We start from the raw sequence: 21,621 nt of genomic DNA, 5'->3' as shown, positions 1-21,621 counted from the left end.
AAAGACGACCTGTTATGCTTTTTTCCATGTTCATCTTTCTTTCGTTTGAGCATGAAAAAGCTCTGCAAAGTTCCAGTTCTTCTCTATATCAGTGTCGCTGTTTCTGAACTTCCTGAAACGCCTCTTATAGTCTTGAGTTTCTTCCGGGAACGAACACATCACTATATTCCTCATTTAAATAATTAATACGCAGAATAAAGGGGTGGGGCCTGGTTGAGTGAGTTAGTAGTGTGTTGAAACTGGCGGTTATGGTAAGTGGCGGGACATTTCTTGAACACACTCTAAGCGCTCGACCAATCACAACACACGGATCCAGACGACCAATCAGAGCACAGTGTGCTTTTCAGAATGAGGGGCTTCATTGAGACAGGAACTAAACAGAGCGTTACTGACAGACTGGGAAGAGAGGAGCTGCAATAATGAAGAATATGTGAAAAATAATGTGTTTTTTGAACATTCAAGCATGAAAACCTATTCTAGCAGAGCCCAAAAACTAAATCAAAACTTTGTAAAAGGGTATAATATTGCATTCCTTTTCATGAAAAAACAAGATTATTTTGTAAGTAAAGACTTAATTTCTCTGTTCCTTAAGGTCTAGTTGTATTTGTGAAATTTTAATGGGCAAAAAAGGTCTGTCAATAGTCTAGCGATGTCTGAAGCGCTTTCAAACCAAGCAGCGCCCAACTTGAACCCGTCGAGAAAACTGCATTGGAAATCTTTCACCCTCGTGAAATTCCTAATCATGTGGATTAAAATGATTTCGCCTGGTCAAGCAGCTGCGAATCTGCTTGACCAGCATGGGGAAATTGTTTGCCCTCGCGCAAAATTTTGGATTGCATTGATTCTTATTGAAATGACTTAAAAAAATCAAATCAAATCAAAATTCGCCAGACAATGTGACAAATATGACCCCAACTTTACGAAGCTATCATATTGTTTAAAATAATATAATGCCTAATTTAAACTCAAGGTTTCATGCAGGATTCCAATGTAAAACTTCTTTTCTCGTTTCTCCAACTATTTTCTTGTTGAGCTCATTTTTGATTTCCGTTTTGATCTGTTTTCGTGGATGATTGTTGTATAATATCAGTGCATCTCTCTGCATCGGTGTCTATAGATGCCCCCTGACCAAGTAACTCGCACACACCCATATGAGCGCACAAGACCACAGTCTTTATATGTGTATTTGTGTTGCTGTGTCGTGTGGAGAGTAATTTGTAAGTATTTCCGTGCAGGTGTCAGTGGACTCCAGCTCATCTATGCACTCTGGTGGGATGCTGGTCCGGCCCTCGCGATTATCCTCCAGTGGCTCTCCTATGCTCTCAGGGGTCTCCGAGTACGAACTGCCCCAGGACCCACGCTGGGAGGTACACAGAGACAGGTAACACACACATTGTAATCATCATTCACTAACTAAAGATGCATATATGCTAGGGCTGCACGTTTAATCGCAATGAAACCGCACGCGATTTGGCGAAGGCTGTGATTTATTTTCTGCACAGTTTGTCAGTGCAGAACGGCTGATCGGTAGTAAATGCTGCTCCATCTGAACACCAGAGAACGTCTCACACACACCACATATCCATCTGAACACCAGAGGGCGTCTCACACACACACATGCCAAATATGCCCCACCGCAGAAGTACGATAACACACGTCATTCCAGGAAATCCCTATCGGCATCATACTATCGCTGTATCTGAATAAACAGAAGATTGAAACGCTTTGATTGATTAAACATGACTAATAAACACACGACTGCCTTATTCTGTGTAAGAAGCACATCATCTCACAGAAGGATGAGCTCAACTGTCCTTATGGAGTGAGTTTGGAGTAAAAGCATGTTATTATATAAATGTTGTCTTTTGTTGGATGAGGTTCATAAACGCTTCTCATGTTTGGAAATGTTTGACGCGTGTTGCTTTTTCAAATGCACGTTATAAGCGACTCAAACTCGCAGTGCTTTCAGACGGAGCAGCGTTTACAGGGCCGTACATCAGTGACAAGCTGCGCATAACAAATAATCGAAGCCTTTGCAATTTCGTGAGCGCGATAAGCCGAATCAGTTTATGTGCGATTTCATGTAAACTGCGATAAATCGTGCAGCCCTAATATATGCACAAAAATGGCCTGGCGAAGTGTGCAGTGTCAGTGATTTGATATTGTGTGTGTGTGTGTGTGTGTGTGTGTGTGTCAGGCTGGTTCTTGGGAAGCCGCTTGGAGAGGGATGCTTTGGGCAGGTGATGATGGCCGAGGCTATGGGGATGGATAAAGACAAACCCAGTCGTGTCACCAAAGTGGCTGTCAAGATGCTCAAATGTAAGTGTTTTCTGCCACCGTTGTTAGCTGACGTGTGTGTGTGTGTGGGTGGGGGGGGGGGGGTGTAAAAAGGGGAAATATGCCAGCAAACTCTGTCTGGAATTCAGTATCTCATGAGGAATCTGATGGTCCACTGAGCTTTCGTCTGTATTCCACCTTCGCCCTGAAGCATGTTATTTGAGCTCTGGTGTCACATACCGTACCACAGCAGTTTGTTTATTCTGATTCAGGGTCTGTCTGTTTCCTGTCCTCTCCTCGCGAGTCAATGCCCGGAAACATTGGCAAACATCGGCAACACAAGAGTGTGTGCTGACGTGTCCTGCATCTGTGTTATTTTAGTTTTATTTATGTACTATTATAGTATTTATTAATATTTTAAATTAGTTTTTTTTTATATTTTCAGTTTTCATTGTTCATTGTCATTTCAGTTCTACTTTCTGAGTATGAATTAACATACGCAGTAAAAAACAACAATATACAAGCACTGTAAAAGGTTTTGCCACAAACTCTTGACTGGCTTCTCTCCTGTATGATTTCACATGAGTCTCTTCAGACCTTAAAACTGTACATGCTTTATGAGCTTCTAAAACTTTTGCCCTTTTAACTGAGCTCCTTTCCACAAATAAAAACATTATAAATAAAAAATGAATAACAGTTTTCTCTTAGTCTTAAGTGCTAAGTAACTGGGAGCCTTAGCAAGCATTGAGCTTGACCACTGACTGTACAGTAGGCTAATTCACAAATGAATAACTCTTATGAACCGATTCTGTGGATGAATTGGTGAGACAAACTCCCAGACTCTTGTTATCCATTTGATTTATTCAATGCATTCACATTTGACTCACTTATTGAACTGTAATGTATCATTACATAGACCGTATTATTCTCAACCGCATTATAAATGGTAAAAAAAAACAGTAATTTAATTAACCTGCTAAACAAACATGATAAATGATTCTGAACTTGTACACAGTTCATCAATGCACATTATTCTATAGAAAATCCTAGTAGTGGCATAGCCTAATTTTTTACTATCCAATAAAATCAATTATGCTACATTATTTTCCACCGAGAATTTAGTATAGCTGGGAAATGCATCCGATTATGTTCTGAATGCTTTTTCATGTCATTGTCTTGAATGTTAAGTTGATTTCAAGTCCACACCGGAAAATATATGAAAAAGAAAAGCATGAATATAATAACCTGATTGTCCCTCACGGCACAGAGGTTGAAGGTTCCGTGATCTGTCATACTAAGATATATGTGTGTTCATCAATATTGCTTTTATAGCCGACGCCACAGAGAAGGACCTGTCAGATCTCATCTCCGAGATGGAAATGATGAAGATTATTGGCAAACACAAGAACATCATCAACTTGCTGGGGGCCTGCACACAAGATGGTGAGTAAAGGGTGAATTAAGAAGGCGGATGGGCGGAGGGAAGCATTTAGAGATAATGCAGTACGGGCGTAAATCACATTTCGAAATCAATCTGTTAGGCTCACTGCTTTTTGGCTTCAAAAGGTTGTCATCAGTCCAGCTGTTATGATTTCACATGGCTAGATTAATTGAACCTAGCTTCCTTATTGAATCACACATTAGTGTATCAAAAACTGTGGCCTCTCCGGTAAAGACTGATTATGTTTCATGTGGCCATTGTCAGGTCCGCTCTACGTCCTTGTGGAGTTTGCTGCAAAGGGGAATCTGAGAGAGTATCTGCGTGTGCGCCGTCCACCTGGGATGGAGTATTGCTACAACCCCGACCAGGTGCCCGTGGAGAACATGTCAATCAAAGACCTGATCTCCTGCGCCTACCAGGTGGCTCGTGGCATGGAGTACCTTTCGTCCAAGAAGGTTGCCATCTCTTCTGTTCTCATCGCAGTCAAATGGCGTCTTTACAATTGTTCCTTTGATTAATGAACATGTGTGTTTTCACTGTTGTAGTGTATTCATAGAGACTTGGCTGCCCGTAATGTCCTGGTAACTGAAGATAACGTGATGAAGATAGCCGACTTCGGCCTGGCCAGGGATATTCATCATATTGATTACTACAAGAAAACCACCAATGTAAGATTTCAGACTGAGACACTTCAGAAAAATCACTTTCTAAATCTGGTCTCCCATTGCTTTTGGTTCTCGCCGTGAGTGCTATCTGATGCTATCTGTATTTTAAAGTCCCCCTGTGATGAAAATCAAGCATTTAAAGTTGTTTATATGTCTATGTGGTGTTTTTAATATGCTTTAAGACAAACCATGTGCAAATTCATAAGTCAACAGCATAGCTGAGTATTTTCTCCTTAAAACTGCAGTGAACCAAAGACAGTCTCAAAAACACGCTTTGAAATCGCTGGTGTTTCTGACGTCACAAACTACCTTGTTAACCAGGGTTTGAAATTAACAATAATCAACTGTGGCGGAAAACGCTGTCAAATCACTAGCCAATTTGGCGTGTTACTTATTATGCTTATACTCAAATACTGAACTTGTGAGTCATCATGAAATATTAAATACAGCGTATTGCGCATAATCTGCTCATATCTGGCTTACTTGAACACACACGTCACTACGCAACAAATAACGGCGCACTTGTTCATTTGCATTAAAGCAATAGCGAAGATTAAAAAGCATTTGGTTAACAGAAAATACATTATTTTCCAACATCCTATTTTTTTTTTCATGTTCTTTGTACTGTATTGATCTGTCCACCTTAAACACATTTTTGGTGAAAAGAATGAGGATAAAAGAGGAAGGGAGTAGATTGCTGGATGACAGGATTTTGTATAAATACAAAATGAATGTATGAAATCCAAATTTTATATATATATAAGCTGTGACGTAGTTAATCTGGTTATTTTCTTTTCTTTTGGCTAGTAGAAGTTCTGAATGGCCAGTAACTTAAAAATGTAGTTGCCAAATTGGCCGGTGAGTGAAAAAGTTAATTTCAAACCCTGCTTATAACCAATCAGGTCAACAATGGATCTCTGAGCTGCTGTGAGTGAGTGGAGGCGGGGATCATTTGCATATTCATAGAACCGCGTATTACATGTCGAGTTACATTCAAGATGTTTTAAGGCATTCCTCCTTTCAAGGAAAAAAAAACGTTTAATTATGTCATTTTGGTGATCAAAGGTGAGTTTTATGGGATAAAATTGACTACAGGGGGACTTGTATGATTCTCATCGCCATAATTATAAAATCCTCTGCAGGATTGCCACAAATGCTGATCTATAATTTTGAACAGGTGATTAGTTGGTGAATAAAGTGATTGTGTTCTTCACAGGGTCGTTTACCAGTGAAATGGATGGCGCCTGAAGCTCTGTTCGACCGCATTTACACCCATCAGAGCGACGTGTACGTGTGAAGATATTCTCTCAAACACACATACATAATGCCTTTGTCTGTTAATAATGGTCATTGTGATGGTGTATTTGCGTGTCAGGTGGTCTTTTGGGGTGTTGCTGTGGGAGATCTTTACTCTGGGCGGCTCACCGTACCCAGGAGTCCCAGTCGAGGAACTCTTTAAACTGCTAAAGGAAGGCCACCGCATGGACCGGCCCTCCACATGCACCCATGAACTGTAAGACCCGTGATTGTAGTAATGATATGACTTCTGTCATGATGGTGCTGGAGGTCTTATGATGATCTTATGACGTTCCTCTTGCAGGTATATGATGATGAGGGATTGTTGGCATGCCGTCCCGTCTCAGAGACCCACGTTCAAACAGCTGGTGGAGGATCTGGACCGCACGCTCTCCATGACGTCCTGTCAGGTGAGCAGAAGCAGAAGCGGATCAGGGCTGTGTTTCCCAAACTTCCACCGGAACCAGTAGAGTTCAGTGGAACTGGCGACCGGAGTTATGCTTTAGGGAAACGCAGCCCAGAACAGCTTCATAATCCCCAAATCAGCTTTCAATACATTGCGTGACATTTCAGCAGTGCTTAAAACAAGTTTTTTCAACGAATTGGACAATAATTAATATTTTATTTAAATTAATTATTATCATTTTTTTCCAGTAATTGTGACTATTAAATAATAATAAGTAATTAACTAATGATTAAGAATTGTTGTTGTTGTTATTGTCATTCAATAATTAATAATATTCAAATAATAATACATTAATGATTATTATTATTCAATAGTTAATATCAATAATAATGCATTGACAAATAATAATTGTTATTGTTGATTTTGTTATTCAGTAAGTAATACCAATATATCAGTTTATAATAATAACATTATTATTGATGATGTTGCTGATTATTCAGATTATTACTAATAATAAACCGATAATATATGACCTAATAATAATAATAATTATTATTATTACTATTATTATTCAATCATTAATATTAATTATCAATAATTATTATTATTCAATACTAATATCAGTAAAAATACATTAACAAATAAAAATAATAATTGTTGTTATTATTTTTAATGTATTATTATTAATCAAGTTATTTAATATACCTAGAGCTATGCTGTCACAATCAAAATTCATTATTCAATCATTATTATCAATACAAAAATATTAACAAATAATAATAATTATAATAACAATAACATTATTATTATTACTATCATTATACAGTAATTTATAATAAATAATATTTTATTATTCAATATCAATAATAAAACATTAACAAATAATAACAATAAACAAGAACGTTATTATTTGTTTTTTATTATGATTATTATTCAGTCTGTAATAATAAATCAACAAGAAGAATCATAATTAGTATTCAATAATTAAAAATATCAATAATAATGCCTTAACAAGATAAAATAATATAATAATAATTATTGTTGTTATTATTATTATTCATATTAAATAGAATTACAATTAAAATGTTGTTGTTGTTTATTATTATTATTATTATTTAATAATAATAATTGTGGTTGTTGTTATGGTAACAAAAATATCAAAAATAATAAATTTTGTGTATGTTTTACATTTTCAGGAGTATCTGGACCTGTCTATGTCTCTGGACCAATTTTCTCCAAATTTCCCGGACACCCGCAGCTCCACCTGCTCTTCCGGTGAAGACTCAGTGTTCTCTCACGACCCCGGCGCTGACGAGCCCTGCCTGCCCAAATTCCCCCCGCACCCCAACCGCGGGGTGGCGTTCAAAAAGCGCTGAGCTCCCTCACTCTTCAGTGTGTGACCTGTCTGGATGAACTCACGGAGAACACGCTTTGCCACAGAGCACACACACACACTTCAGAGATGAAGCGCTTGGGATGGACATCTGGCTGGAAGAGAACAAGCCGGCCGTTCACTGACCCCTTTACCTGTCCTAGGGCACTTGAGCAGAAAGTGGTGCGTGTTTGCTTCTCGAGACTTCTCAGTATGAAATATCTGCGTCTGTCATCTGTAGTAGAGAAACCCTTGCCATCACTGAACGAGGGACGGATCGATGGACGTTGGGAGTGTTTATATCTTCTATTGGTGTTATAAACAAGGACCTTTATTTTGCCTCCGAGACCAAATTCTTAAGAAAACGTATTCCACTAAACGGTCTGCCCGAATGTATTTTAACAACGGGCAACTCACAGCCTTTCTTGTAAATACATCTAGAAATGTATAAATATGAATATATATTTACACTCTACCCTTATTTTTTATTACACAATTTGAATTTTGTTGCATTTTTTTTTTTTTTTTTTTTTGTACCAGGATGCGTCTATCTAGAACTTTTTGAAGTGTAGTTTTTGTGAAAGTGACCATGAGAATTGTAGATGAAATGATATTATTAAGAGCTGATCGACGGCCAGTTTTGTTTCGTAATGTTGTTGTGGTGTATCATTGATGCAGCTTTGGCAGAAGTGGCAGAACTGCTGCTATACAGCGTCAGACTTAAGCTATAGAAATATACGTATTAAAAAGGCTCGTAAGGTTTTCCTCTTCACGTCTTAAAAGCGAGTCCGAGTTGATGCGTTTTATAATGATAAATCTCGATGAATTCGATATCGGCCACAATAAGAGATGCTATAAATGTTTCGCTTCGTACGTTAAAATCAACAGTGTGTGTAAGATCTGCAGATCACTTATGTTACTCTACAAGGATTACATCCAATAAATGCTGTTCACGAACTCTTTCATGCCGCATAAAGAAGCTTGTAAACATCACTCTTGCTGACGAGTTTACAACATAAATTGTGTTTACAGTGAAATTGACTGCAGGTTAGTAGGGGTGATTAAATATTATAATGCATAGCTCGCAGTGTAAATGGCGTCTCCTGCTGAGAGCCGAGTGTAACCGTTAGCTCCTTATTTATAGCGGTGTGAGTGACCCATCTTACGCTACAAATGCATGACTGTTAGCAGTGACGACTGGCTCGCTTCCCAGTCCCAGCTCACACTCCTGCAAGCCAGCGCGAAACACCAGCCTTGATTTACACGCTTGAGGAATACGGTTGAAGGTCGCAGAGTATACAGCGGATTACATTTAACATTGTTTGTGATGTTTATGAGACGGCTGTAGTAAATTTTAATTCGTGGAACATTGCTTTGTTCTGAGAGAGACAACGCGGGTCAACAGGTATGGACTTTAGAAACACTGGTTTGCGAGTCTGAAAGGCATGCATTACGACCGGGACTGTTGCTTTACGGTTTAGTCGACGCCAAATTTATAGCTCAAATGCATCAATAAATGTATCAGCTTTTATTTGATATGCAACGGCTTGTGTTGAATTCTTTATTCCGAGTTGAAATTGAATGACGTTTACCTTAAAATCATCATTTACACAGAAAGGAGCTGTTTGGCACAATGTTGACGTTGCTCTTCGGTGACCGGAAACATGTTGCACTTCGTTGCGACGTACAGGGCCACTAAAGTCACACACTATTAAATATTTGTACACTTAATTAAGTTAATTGAAACATAACCCAACGTATAAACTAAATATTTACAGAAGCCTTCTGGAGTAATGGTTGGAATAAAGACACAGATTGATTACCTGACCAATTCTTTAGACGTGGTGATGTTGACATTTACACCTGTTTACATTTTAATAGAGAGAACATTGTGAATAAAAGACTTGTTCAACACGAACCCCGATCTAAACGGCAAACGTTTGTGTGCGCCCTCCATGTGCTTGCCAAATAAAATCAATCATAAATGTCATTTCTTGGTATTTTTTTGTATCAGTATTCATTTATTGCTATTCATTTCAAATGCCGATTTGTATGGAAGCTTTTTCCGCCACAAAATAAAACAATTTAAAAGATATGGTTTGGTAAAAAAAAAAATTGCCTTTTTTTATCTCACAATTGCAAGATGTAAACTCGCAACCCAGACGGCAACGTAATGTCGGCCCAGATCCGGCCCACATCTGGGCCGTATGGAATGGTAGCTCTCTGGGAATGGCAAGAAATAAAGTCAGAATTGCGAGAAAAAAAGTTAGAATTGCAAGAAAAAAGTCAGTAGGCCTATTGCAAGATATAAACTCTCAATTCTGTCTTTTTTCTCGCAATTGCATGTTTAAATCTCGCAATTTTGACAGTTTTTCAATTCTGACTTCTTTTCTAAATTATGATTAAAAAGTCCAATTCTGTGGAAAAAAAGACTGATTTTTTTCTTTCTCAATTGAATTCTAACTTTATAACTCGCAATGGTGAGTTTATAACAATTCTGAGAAAAAAAAAAAGTCTGAATTGCAAGATAAAACTCACAATTGGGAGAAAAAAAGGAATTTAAGGAATTATTTATTGGCGGAAACAAGCTTCCATAGATTGGGAATGTTATTTGCATATAAAATAATTGATTACATTATTTCATAAGCATTGTTTCAGTGGAAATTTATTTACATGAGGTAACATGAGTTAGAATCAACATTAACAGGATAAACTGAAATTCAACACATCTTCTGCTCAGGATTTTGTTTGAGGGCTGCCATTGCATCATTGAAGGTTAACTTAATATTATACAACCACACATTAATTTATGGAGAGCTTACGACCTGCTAGCTACGTTCTGACTTATAGTTGGCATGAAAAGGAAGTTGCAATAGTCTTCCCTATTGTTACTGTACTGTATATCCGAGTGAAGCGGCTTCTGGAACAAGAACAAATGTTGGGCGGGACTTGATTTTATCCATGGGGAATTGATTGGATGGTTGTGGTTTGCTATTGGTGGATCTCATGTGAGTGACAGGTTGCCCCACCCTCACGCCAGTAAACATCCTCAGAGAAGAGAAGATATGTTTTTGAAAGCGGGAGGGGACATTTTTTTGATTAAGGACTACAAAGGGTAAATTTATGTAAAAAATAAATAAAATAATGATCTGCATGGATACATTTTATAATATTCCATCAAATTTGATTTCATGGTGACTTTAAGAACAAATGGTGCAACCAAATTAAGTACAACATTACAAACTAACTAGATACTAAACCTCTAATGTGGACTTTTACGTTCCAATTTAAGTAAAAACGTACAAACGCCTGTTGCAACAAAGAGTATCACAACAGAATTTCACATGACTGATGCGCTATATTCCAAATCTTCTGAAGCCATGATAGCTTTGTGTGTGGAACACCACTTTATTGGTGCTTTCTGTCATTTTTGTAGCCTGACAGCTTCTAGTCGCCATTTACTTTCATTGTATGGAAAAGAGCAGCAAGAACATTCTTCAAAATTTCTCCATTTGTGTTCCATGGAAGAAAGTAAGTCTCAACAGAACAACACGAGTAAATGACGACAGGCATCTGTCTCTTCCATCAAGAAACCCTTGCAGCATCATCTAAATGTTCTAGTCTGAGTGAAAGTGAGAGCGGGAGTGTTAATAGCGGAGGTGGAAGTGGAGGATGTGAAGTGAATTGTATTATCTCACTCTGGGCAGATGGTCCAGGACAGCTGTGCTCGAGCCTGTAAGTGAGAACTCAACAACGTCAGCACAATTTCAGCCTTCAGCACAAAAGTTGAAGGGAATCCAATGTAAGCTGTGTACTTCCAAACATTACGTGTCACACTGAGGGCAAGTACACATGTTGGGGCGAAAATTACTCTGAGTGGCCAAGAAAATCAGAGTATCCTATTAGTTTGGATGTAGTTATCAGTATATTATGTTTGTTGATTTATTAATGGATAGACTGTTTTTTTAATTATTCAGGGATTATGAAGTCAAAACACAGAGGGAGAGTCTTTAGGGTGAGTGTGTTTTCTCTGTTTTCAAGCATTAAATAAGATTCCACAAACAAAAATTAAATACAAAGTTGTTTAAAAAAAAATGCGAGAATGGTTATGAAGGTTGCAAATATTTTGGGACCAAATATTGGTTTGTAGGTATAAACTTATATTTTTCATAAAACTAATGGAACTAGCCAATTTGTTTACAATAACTTGGGTAACAAAGTTAATACTACAATTGGTGTAAAAAAAAAATTCTATCCATTAAAGAATTCTGAAAAAAAAGTGTCACAGTTTCCTCAAAAATATGAAGCAGCACAACTTTTTTTCAACACTGATAATAATAAGAAATGTTTTTTGAGCATCAAATCATCCTATTAGAATGATTTCTGAAGGCTCATGTGACACTGAAGACTGGAGTAATGATGCTGAAAATTCAGCTTTGATCACAGGAGTAAATTACATTTGAAAATATATAGAAATGGGGTCACCATAAGAGATTTCTTTCAAAAACACTTTAAAGAAATCTTATCGACCCCAAACATTTGAAGTGTAGTGTTCATAAATTGAAAAGTAATTCGAACATCAATTTAACTAGAAGCAACATAAATATTGAAGCTGATTTAGGCCATCTGCATCTGTTCATGACCAATCTGATCTCTCTGTCTGAAACAGAGGAGGAGTTCATGGTCTTTATCACAGGTTCTGATATCTTTACTCTCTGAAAAGGAAATGTAGGGTTTGTAGATAAAGAGGGTATTTAATCTCTAATCTTCAAACAGACCCAGATCGCTCTCTAAATGAAGGTCTCATGAAAGAGATTTTTGTTTATTCCCTGAATACTTTAGATGAGGACAAACCCACATATATTTACTGCTTTACTTCATGCTCTACGTGTTCAGAAAATGTTTCTGGTCTATGGTGGTATTTACTTTGTTAATCACAGCATATGTATGCATGACGGCAGATTTACTATTTTTGAAATGTCTTTATAATAATTAGCAATTTAAATCATCTTTGGATGCTAAAAGAAAGACGAATGCCTTTTGTAATCACAAAAAATGAAATAACTTTCTGTTTTAGAAAAAGCTAAATCTTAACTTAATTTTTTTTTTTTTTTGTAACATAAAAAAATAAAAAAATAAAAATACCAGTAATTATTAATGTTTGTTAATGTCACAGTGCATTCAATAATGTTAACAGATAAAAAATTTATCTTAAAATGTATTAGTAAATGTTGAGATTAACATTGAATAATATTAATAAACTCTGCAAAAGTATTGTTCATTGTTAACAAATTAAACCTTATTATAAAGTGTGACCTTTTTTTTTTAACTTATGTTTATCAGACAGAAAAACTAACTGGATCTGCATTAGCATTTGCAGTGGGCTGGGTATAGGCTATACACTTTCCTCAGTTCTCCACGATATTTCTATATGAGAATGTCTCTGGCAGACGCAGGGGGTTTTGACCTTTAATGTAGGTGGGGTGTGTTTTGGGTCAGTGATCCCGTGTGTGTGTGTGTGTGTGTGTGTGTGTGTGTGTGTGTGTGTGTGTGTGTGTGTGTGTGTGTGTGTGTGTGTGTGTGTGTGTGTGTGTGTGTGTGTGTGTGTGTGTGTGTGTGTGTGTGTGTGTGTGTGTGTGTGTGTGTGTGTGTGACTGCACTGCTCACTGGACTCCACGTCATGAGGAACTGAATCACTGGTGGAGAAATGACAGAAAGGTCAAACAGGGCGTCAAACTGTCAATCAATCTCACATTCTGTATTGTCCTTCAGAATAATGGTGGATGGAAAACAAAAAGAGAGAGAGCAATCTTGACTAATAAAATAGTGGAAAAAGAAATCAACAGAAGATTGTGAGAAAGCAACTTACTCCGGATAGGGCCAGATTAACTAAACGGCAAATTAGCGTGCGGCTGCAATCTAATAAAAGTGCAGATGAGTAGAAAGTTCAGCAGGTAATTTATAGAGAATGCACAAATTCAGGTGCATGTCAGGCGCAAAATTGGCTAAGAAATACTTTTTGGGCAGTGATTAATGGCGCAAGTATCAGTAAACTGACCAGTTAACGTGAGTTACGTAATCCGATTACTTTTTTCAAGTGACTAGTAAAGTAGTGCATTACTTTTAAATTTACAACAAAATATCTGAGTTACATTTTCAAATAAATAACTCAAGTTACTTTTCTCATTTAATGACTGACAGCTCTCCTGTCCTCATGTTGAGAGAAATCGTGAGTGAGTGCAGAGGCGTTGTGTGTGTGCGCTGTGTGAACATGATGGGTATTGTAGCTCTATAGACTACATGTGAGCAGGCATTTACTCATCTCACTTGCACAAAAACTGATGAATAGTGTGATCAAAATGAATATAAACAGTGAAATGCAAACTGAGAATATTATGCAAACCTGCAATGATTAAATGTTAAATTACACAAATACACTTTATGTATTTAATTTCACTTTATTAACCAATCTCTTTGCTACTGACCTACGATAATCCAATTTACCATATAAGCAAAAATTACTTTAGTTAAACATCACATTTGTGTTTTATTTTTTTGTTTTTTATTGCTGAAGAGTGTTGACCTCAGCAGAGCTGAAAGGTTTGTTTGAGCGGCGCCCTCTACTGTACAGGAGTGAACTTACATCTCCTTCAGCCTGAGGCTTATTCATTTCAAAGGGCCTTTAGATTTGGCAAAAATATAACTTTTTTTTAATTAAAAAAATCGAGCAAGCAATCCCAGCCCAGGTGAGAAAAAGTAATGCAAAAGTAACGTAACATTTCTTTCAATAAAAAGTAACCAAGTAATGCAATTAGTTACTTTTAGGGAGTAACACAATATTGTAACGCATTACTTTTAAAATAACTTACCCCAACACTGAAATTGACTAACGCAATCAGATTGTGTAAATCCAACACAATCTCACGGCAATTCATAACTATTTTACGCTTTGACAAATTGGTGGCTAATTTGTATGATTTCACACGATCTGCTAACGCCCCAGTGGCGGTAAGGGTAAGGAGTGCGGTTAGGGGTGGACCTTCATGCTTACTTTTTTCTAAAAATCATAAATTTTCATGCAATTTACATTGTACAAATTCATGCGAAATCGCCACCTCGTAAAATAGCGACGAGATTGGGTTGGTAAATCACTTTGCATAATTAATTTAAATACTCGCTGCCTACAAATGCATATGCAATAAGGTCAGGTGCAAAAATAACACATTTTCATCACTAATTACGTGTCTTTAGTCAATCCTTTAGTTTTTACTGCAGAAAGAGGGTTTGCGCTGTTGGGTCGTCGAGTAAGACATGTTTTGTTGATCCTGGAACAACATTCCTGTCCGAAAACATAGTCCTCCTATCCCTATCCTAAACCGAACCATAGCTTATATCTAAAATCAGAGGGAAATGATAGGTGAATAGCACAGATGTAGACCTGGTTCTAAGCCTAAACTTGACATAAATTGTAAACTTGTCTGTTTAATCGGATTGGTTGATTGGATGCTGTTAAGATGTTGATGCAGGAACATGTTGTACTTCATGGTGAAATCAGGTTTACCTGCGCAGACACAAGCTGTTAGTAAATCTGGCGTATAATGTAGTCCAAAACAGGGATGTTGAACTTGTCACAAAAGTTCAATGTGTTTTTCTTGGACAATAATAGTGGAAATGTTAAATATTTATTTAGTCAGAACTATAATATTGGTGAATCATTCTCTCTAGACAATGTCAGTTTTATTTTGCAGGGATCCCTTTGCAATATCAAATAACTAAGTCTCTTTTAAGTCCCCTTTACAAGAATAATTTTACCCGTTGTTTATGTGATGTTGGATTTATCAGAAGATTTCATGTATTTGTTCCTTTTATCAGTAATTTGAAATTGCTGTACTTTGGGGAAAAATATGAATAAAGTAATAGATCTCTTCCTCCATAATGCATCTGTTCCCCTGAGGCTGTGCGCTGCCCGACTCACACTGGATCGGATTTCCTCCACAGATTGGTTGCAATACTCGCATGCATTAGGCGGGGCTATATAATCTTGGCCTGTCAGCTTGTTATATACAGCATTAGCCCTTTGGCTAAAAATATTTGTCTTGTCTGAACAGACTAAACGATACCTGGGAGAGAAAAACACTATATCATTTTACATTTAGAAATGTCTGGCTTGAGGCTCATTCTATATTTAGAATTTCTGAATCTTAAATAGATTAATAATGTCACAACCATGATGATGTGGCATCGAGGTTTTTTGTCTGTTGTCAGCTCCTAATGTATTTTTTAAGTCCCCCTGTAGTCAATCATTTTATCCCTTTAAAACTAATTTATGATTACATATGTAACGGGTACTTCGCACTCAATAGCCAATATTAATATGTCATTAATATTAGCTATAATTAAATAAATAACTATGGAAATAAACAGTTTAGGCTAGTTAAGTCACAAAAGTCTAAATTCGGAAACATGAATTTAAGTTTAGTACAGCTACCATGTATTGAAAAGTGATTAAACAAAATATTTACAAACAAAAATAATGGAAATAGAAACCCCCCCCCCAAAATATTTACAGATACAGTTGAACCAGTTATAGTTAATTACATGATTACATGAGGATTACATGAGGTCGCAAGGCACACACTCCGCATGGGTAATTTAAAGGGACAGGGACGACAGAACCAATATACAAACATTTAATATATATTGATGGATTTTAACCAGACTCTTAACCTGGGTTACACATATTTAAAAGTTATTTTCCTTTGAATAAAATAGCTTGAATGTAACTCGACACCCTTGCCTCATTTTGTATACTCGGAGCCATGAATATGCTAATTAGCCCCGCCTCCACTCACGCCAGCTCATAGATTCACTGAGGTAGATTCGTGAGGTAAACGCACAAGGATATCACTCTGTACAACAACGTCGGACACAAAACGGGAATTAATATGATTAGCCTTTTGTTTGACTATGTTATTAGACAGCTAATAATGTGTTGCTAATGTTACACAAACTATGTTCTCGTTTGCCATCTCAGTCTGTCTTCTTTCTAACAATCCTCAGAAACACTTTGAACAACTCAGAATGTCAGTGGAGAAAGGCATATAGGCCTAGTTCATCATAACATAGTAATATACATCATACAGCATACTATATTGCTAAATCTACCCGATTTTTATGTATCAACAAAAAAAAATATTAACCTGGCTGGCATCTCTCGAGACTCCCCAGCTAGTTCGCTGTTAATGATATGCTAAAGCCCGCCGGCACGTCGATCTGATTGGTTACAACTTAAGGTAGTTTGTGATGTCAGAAACACCAGCGATTTCAAACCGCGTTTTTGAGACTCTCTTTTTTTTCACTGCAGTTTTAAGGAGAAAATACTCAGCAATGCTGTTGACTTATGAATTTACACATGGTTTGTCTAAAAACACCACATAGACATATAAACAACATTAAAAGCTGGATTTTCACCACAGGGGGACTTTAAACTTCTGTCTGAAAATTGAAAAAAGATTAGCCTATGCCAGTATCTTTGAACTGCTATAGGCCTACTTGGCATTGTACAAAATATTGACTCACATAATTATTAATAATTGCAGTCTCCGTACTTCATCTTTTACTTCAATCATAAGATAGATAGCAGACTAAATGAGAGCAGCCTCGATAGGTTACTTGAATGTGGGCCTCATGTTTTGTGTAATGAAGGGAGAAATGACTCAGTCGACTGATGTCTACCTCAATCTCTCTAATCATATCACAGAAGCTTGAAGCTTATGTCTTTGTATCCTCCGTAATTGAATTGGGCTTAGATTAAATTGCATGACAGCACTCCTATTGTTTAGTTTCAAAATGGGACACAAATCTTCCTCAGCAAGACTGTAGGGCTGAACCTACTGTCAATGAAATATATAAATCAGTTCAGAAATCTTCTCTCTTCCTCTCTACTGCTTTTTCTCATGTGGTTTAATAGAATCTAGTACTCATAGGATGTTTAAGTTTTTTTGTTATTGAGATTCTTGTTTTTCTTTTTCTGTTTTCAGTATTGTACTTGTTGCCTTAAAGGTTCACCCAAATTTTTTTATTTTGTCATCACATACCCTCAAGTTGGTCCAAACCTGTATGAGTTTCTTTCCTCTGTTAAAGACAAAAGAAGATATTTTGAAGAATGCTGGTAACCAGACAGTTTTCGGCACCCATTGACTTCCATAGTAGTATGGAACATTTTGGGGTGAAATATCCCTTTAAAGTGGCTATATGAAGAATTCAGAAACCCTTGTTATTAGCGACACTGGTGGCCGTTAAGTGAACTGCATCCAGCAACTTATTGCTCGTGCTCGCACTCGTGATGTGCACATGTAACATACAAGGCCCGTGATTCAAGGCCCTGTCTATTTATAATTTAGGGGGCGGAGCTTTAGATTCTAGAGAGCATTTGATTGGACAGAAAATCTGATGAGAAGCTGAAGTGCAGAGTGATGTCATCAAAATCATTGATCCATATTGGTGGAAGTGAGATAATGTGAGTTTTAAATCCAATCTTCTAAATGCGAATTTTGTCATTATTTTGGAGTACACTAGTTTATAGATAACAGTAAGGCTAACATATTCATACTAAAAGCCAAAAACTTGATTTCATGGGACTTTAACTAACTGTGCTAAGGATGCTAACCTTGAGTAACACAAAACTAAATTCAATAGACAACGTACTGATATTTACCAACAAAAATTGTATTTTAAAAGTTGATTTGAGTGGAAGCCACTATTTTTCAAAAACTGGTTGCCTAATGGTCTCATTGGAACTGGCGGTAGTAGTGTTGGAAAAGGCCTCTTCTTCATGGCACATTAGGCTTGGCTTGACTGGTTTTCTCTGATGCATGTTAAAGTAATTATTGCCACTTTCAAGTCGATTTGGTCTGTCCAGAATATAAAAGCAAATGATTCATAACAGCATCCGCATGGAGCGCATATCCTAGAGAGGCCACACACACAAAAAAAAGAATAAAATAAACTTTCAGCCAAACTTTAAAGATAGAGAAACTCCAACAGATGTGTGAGGGAAACATGCACAGAGACTCTTTCACGGAGCCTGGCAAAAGAATCGACTCGGGAAGTGGGTTTGGGATATAAACTCAATAGCATGTTTATCTGCTGTTTTTTCTGTTTAACGTGCATGAGCAGAGGCAGTGATTCATGGTGGTCGATAGCTTTCCAAATAACATCAAGCCTTACAGGTTACCGGTCCATAGAACGGAAGTCATGACTCACGATAACCAAAGCACATACAAAGCAGGCATAAAGTGATTTAGTTTACCTGGAACACAGACAGACAGACAGACAGACATAGATAGATAGATAGATAGATAGATAGATAGATAGATAGATAGATAGATAGATAGATAGATAGATAGATAGATAGATAGATAGATAGATAGATAGATAGATAGATAGATAGATAGATAGATAGATAGATAGATAGATAGATACTATTCGAAGAGCCAGTGCAAAACAAGACCATAAAATCAGATGTTTGTAACCAAAGGGCCCTGCTCCAGAAGCACAGCTGGTAATGCTATGCCTGTGGGAAAACTGCTGACGGCGCAGTGCGAAAAAGAGAGGACATTAAAACACATGTTCGATTCCAACTCTCTCCTCACAGTGTCCTGGGCTGCATTTCTCAAAAGCATCATGAACTAAGTTGATCGTATAGACCATTGTTGGCAATGCTTCTACGATCTACTTAGGCTTACAATACTTTTAGGAAATGCAGCTCTGGTTCAGTATCTCCACACCGGGCTTCTCGGAAGTGGGAACATGAATCAGAAAAAAGCCTGGTTTGTCTACCTGTGACGTGGGCTAGCTGAATAGAGTCGGTGTGTGTGGTGTCAGCTGGTGACAGCCGTGCCTGCCACTGCAATGCCACCCTGCCAAGAACAGAGTGACTGGGAGAGCAGGACGTGGAGGGGAAAAAAGAAAAAGAGGCCAGTTTTTCATTCAGCAGAGGAACCCTCAGCTATCAAGAATTGAGGTAAAGCTCTAGTGCCCCCTTGTGTTCACATATCATAATTAGCACTCTGAACACTTTTGATCACTCAAACATGTTTGATTTAATATCTTAAAAAGAGTGTCACTTTATTACAGTCTGACTTGCCCATATATATACATACTGAAATGGACAATGATGAAAAGTATGTTAAAGTCTGTAATTAGTATTGTTTAATGAGGCAAGCATCCCTATTAGAATTGCTCACACATTAGAATGCATAATGAGATTTGATATTTTCTTCAGGTGTGACTGGAATGCAGATCTGAAATGTAAGCTTCAACTGTTCAATGTTGCTTTTGAAATGGGGTCAGTAGCTTTTTTCTGTTTTCCTGCAGTACTGCAGCTTGTCCTTATATAACAGCTCTTCTCTTTTCTTCTCTTACTGTAAAAGCCATAGCTGTTGAATATTTACAACATATATATTAGTACTGTCAAAATCGATTAATCTAACATAAATTTTTGTAGATATGTATGGATGGATGGATGCTCTTCCCCTGGAGGAGGGCTGGGCGGAGAATCTTTTGTTTTGTCAAATATCTGTTCCTCCACTGGCCCTAAGGTCAGCGGTACCCAAAATTTCAACAGAAGAGCAGTTTCCTCAATCTTTGGGTCTCAAGAGAGCGCGGATGGCAGTGCACGATACTATGCCTCTCATCCTCCTCTTCTACTGCCAGAAAGCAGTAGTGTGCGGTTCGAGGATGCAGTGCCTACTCATGCACCCTCTGCCAAATCACGGAGCCAGGTAAGTGTTGCACTACACACTCTGACCCCACTCCGGGACGCTGTGCCTTCCGGGTCGGGCCCATGTGCTCCACCACGCTGCCCCACCGCGGGTACGTCAATAGTCCCTCTGACCTCACTTGTACGGCGTCTGGAAGCCTGGCTAGAGCTTTGGTTCACCTCAGTGGCAGACATTGATGCTCCTGTACTGCGTGCAGAGATCGCAGTCCTACTGGCGAAGGATACGATAGAGCCGGGCCCTCCAGCTGATTTGAAGTCAGGGTTACAGCCCGTACTTCACTGTACCCAAAAAAGGCAGTGGGTTACGACCAATCATTGAACTGCGCGCCTTGAAACGGCCCCATTCACAAGATTGGTTTTCAGCGATCGACCTGTAGGACACATACTTTCATGTCTCGATTCTCCCTCAACCCAGACCATTTCTATGCCTTGCGTTCGAGGGATGGCATATCAGAACAAGGTCCTCCCCTTCGGGCTGTCCCTGTCTCCTCACATCTTCACAAAGGTTGTGGATGCGGCCCTTGCCCCCCTGAGGGAGCACGGTGTTCGCTTTCTCAACTACCTCGACGACTGGCTCATCCTTGCCCACTCACAAGAGCAGTTGTGCAAACACAGGGACTTGGTGCTCAAACACCTCAGCCATCTGGGGCTTTGGGTCAACTGGGAAAAGAGCAAGCTCAGAGAATGCAGAGAATCTCTTTTCTCAGTATGGAGTTGTGCTCGGTCAACATGACGGCATGTCTCACGAACGATCGTGTTCAGTCAGTGCTGAATTGCCTGAATTAATTCACTACTTGGGCATATGGCATCCACAGTCACGCTGCTCGGGTTGCTTCATATGAGGCTTCTTCTGCACTGGCTACACGCCCTGGGCCCGAGATGGGCATGGTGCAGCCGCACACACCAGGTGGCATTCACACTGGCATGTTGCCAAACCTTCCGCTTTTCTATGGGCAGGGGTTCCCCTAGAACAAGTGTCCAGGCATGTTGTTGTCTCAACAGATGCTTCCATCACCAGCTGGGGTGCCGTGTGCAATGGGCTTTGGGTTCCTGGATAGGACCTTGACTGCAGTGGCATATCAATTGCCTCAAATTGCTATTAGTATTCCTTGACCTGCACCGGTTCCGACTGTTGCTGCAGGACAAGCATGTACTGGTCCGGATGGCCAACACATTGACCGTTGCATACAATTAACCATCAGTGTGGTCTACGCTCCTGTCGCATGTCTCAACTTGCCCACCATCTCAATCGTGCAACTGTTGAGCTCTCACGACAGCCCATGCTCCCGGGAGAAAAGAGACTACACCCCCAGGTGGTTCAGCTGATTTGGAGACGCTTCAGAGCCACACACCTTTTGCCTCTCCAGACACGTCCCACTG

The 21,621-nt window shown here is 38.5% G+C and overlaps 1 protein-coding gene across 2 annotated transcripts in view; it reads left to right on the top strand.

The window, feature by feature from the left end:
- Positions 1–9,447, top strand: part of fgfr1a (fibroblast growth factor receptor 1a) — a 42,584-nt gene extending 33,137 nt beyond the window's left edge. For both annotated transcript variants that reach the window (XM_082188701.1, XM_082188700.1), the window contains exons 10-18: positions 1,236–1,381; positions 2,198–2,319; positions 3,610–3,720; positions 3,983–4,173; positions 4,264–4,386; positions 5,600–5,670; positions 5,759–5,896; positions 5,984–6,089; positions 7,282–9,447. In XM_082188701.1, the coding sequence (XP_082044827.1) occupies positions 1,236–1,381; positions 2,198–2,319; positions 3,610–3,720; positions 3,983–4,173; positions 4,264–4,386; positions 5,600–5,670; positions 5,759–5,896; positions 5,984–6,089; positions 7,282–7,461 (1,188 nt within the window). In that variant the 3' untranslated portion in view covers positions 7,462–9,447. The remainder of the gene's footprint in view (positions 1–1,235; positions 1,382–2,197; positions 2,320–3,609; positions 3,721–3,982; positions 4,174–4,263; positions 4,387–5,599; positions 5,671–5,758; positions 5,897–5,983; positions 6,090–7,281) is intronic.
- Positions 9,448–21,621: the final 12,174 nt, after the last annotated feature.

The sequence above is a fragment of the Leuciscus leuciscus genome (genome assembly GCF_965113295.1).
Source record: "Leuciscus leuciscus genome assembly, chromosome: 13".
Lineage (NCBI taxonomy): Eukaryota > Metazoa > Chordata > Actinopteri > Cypriniformes > Leuciscidae > Leuciscus > Leuciscus leuciscus.
Note: the sequence above shows the minus strand (reverse complement) of the source record. Positions and strands in the feature narration are given on the sequence as shown.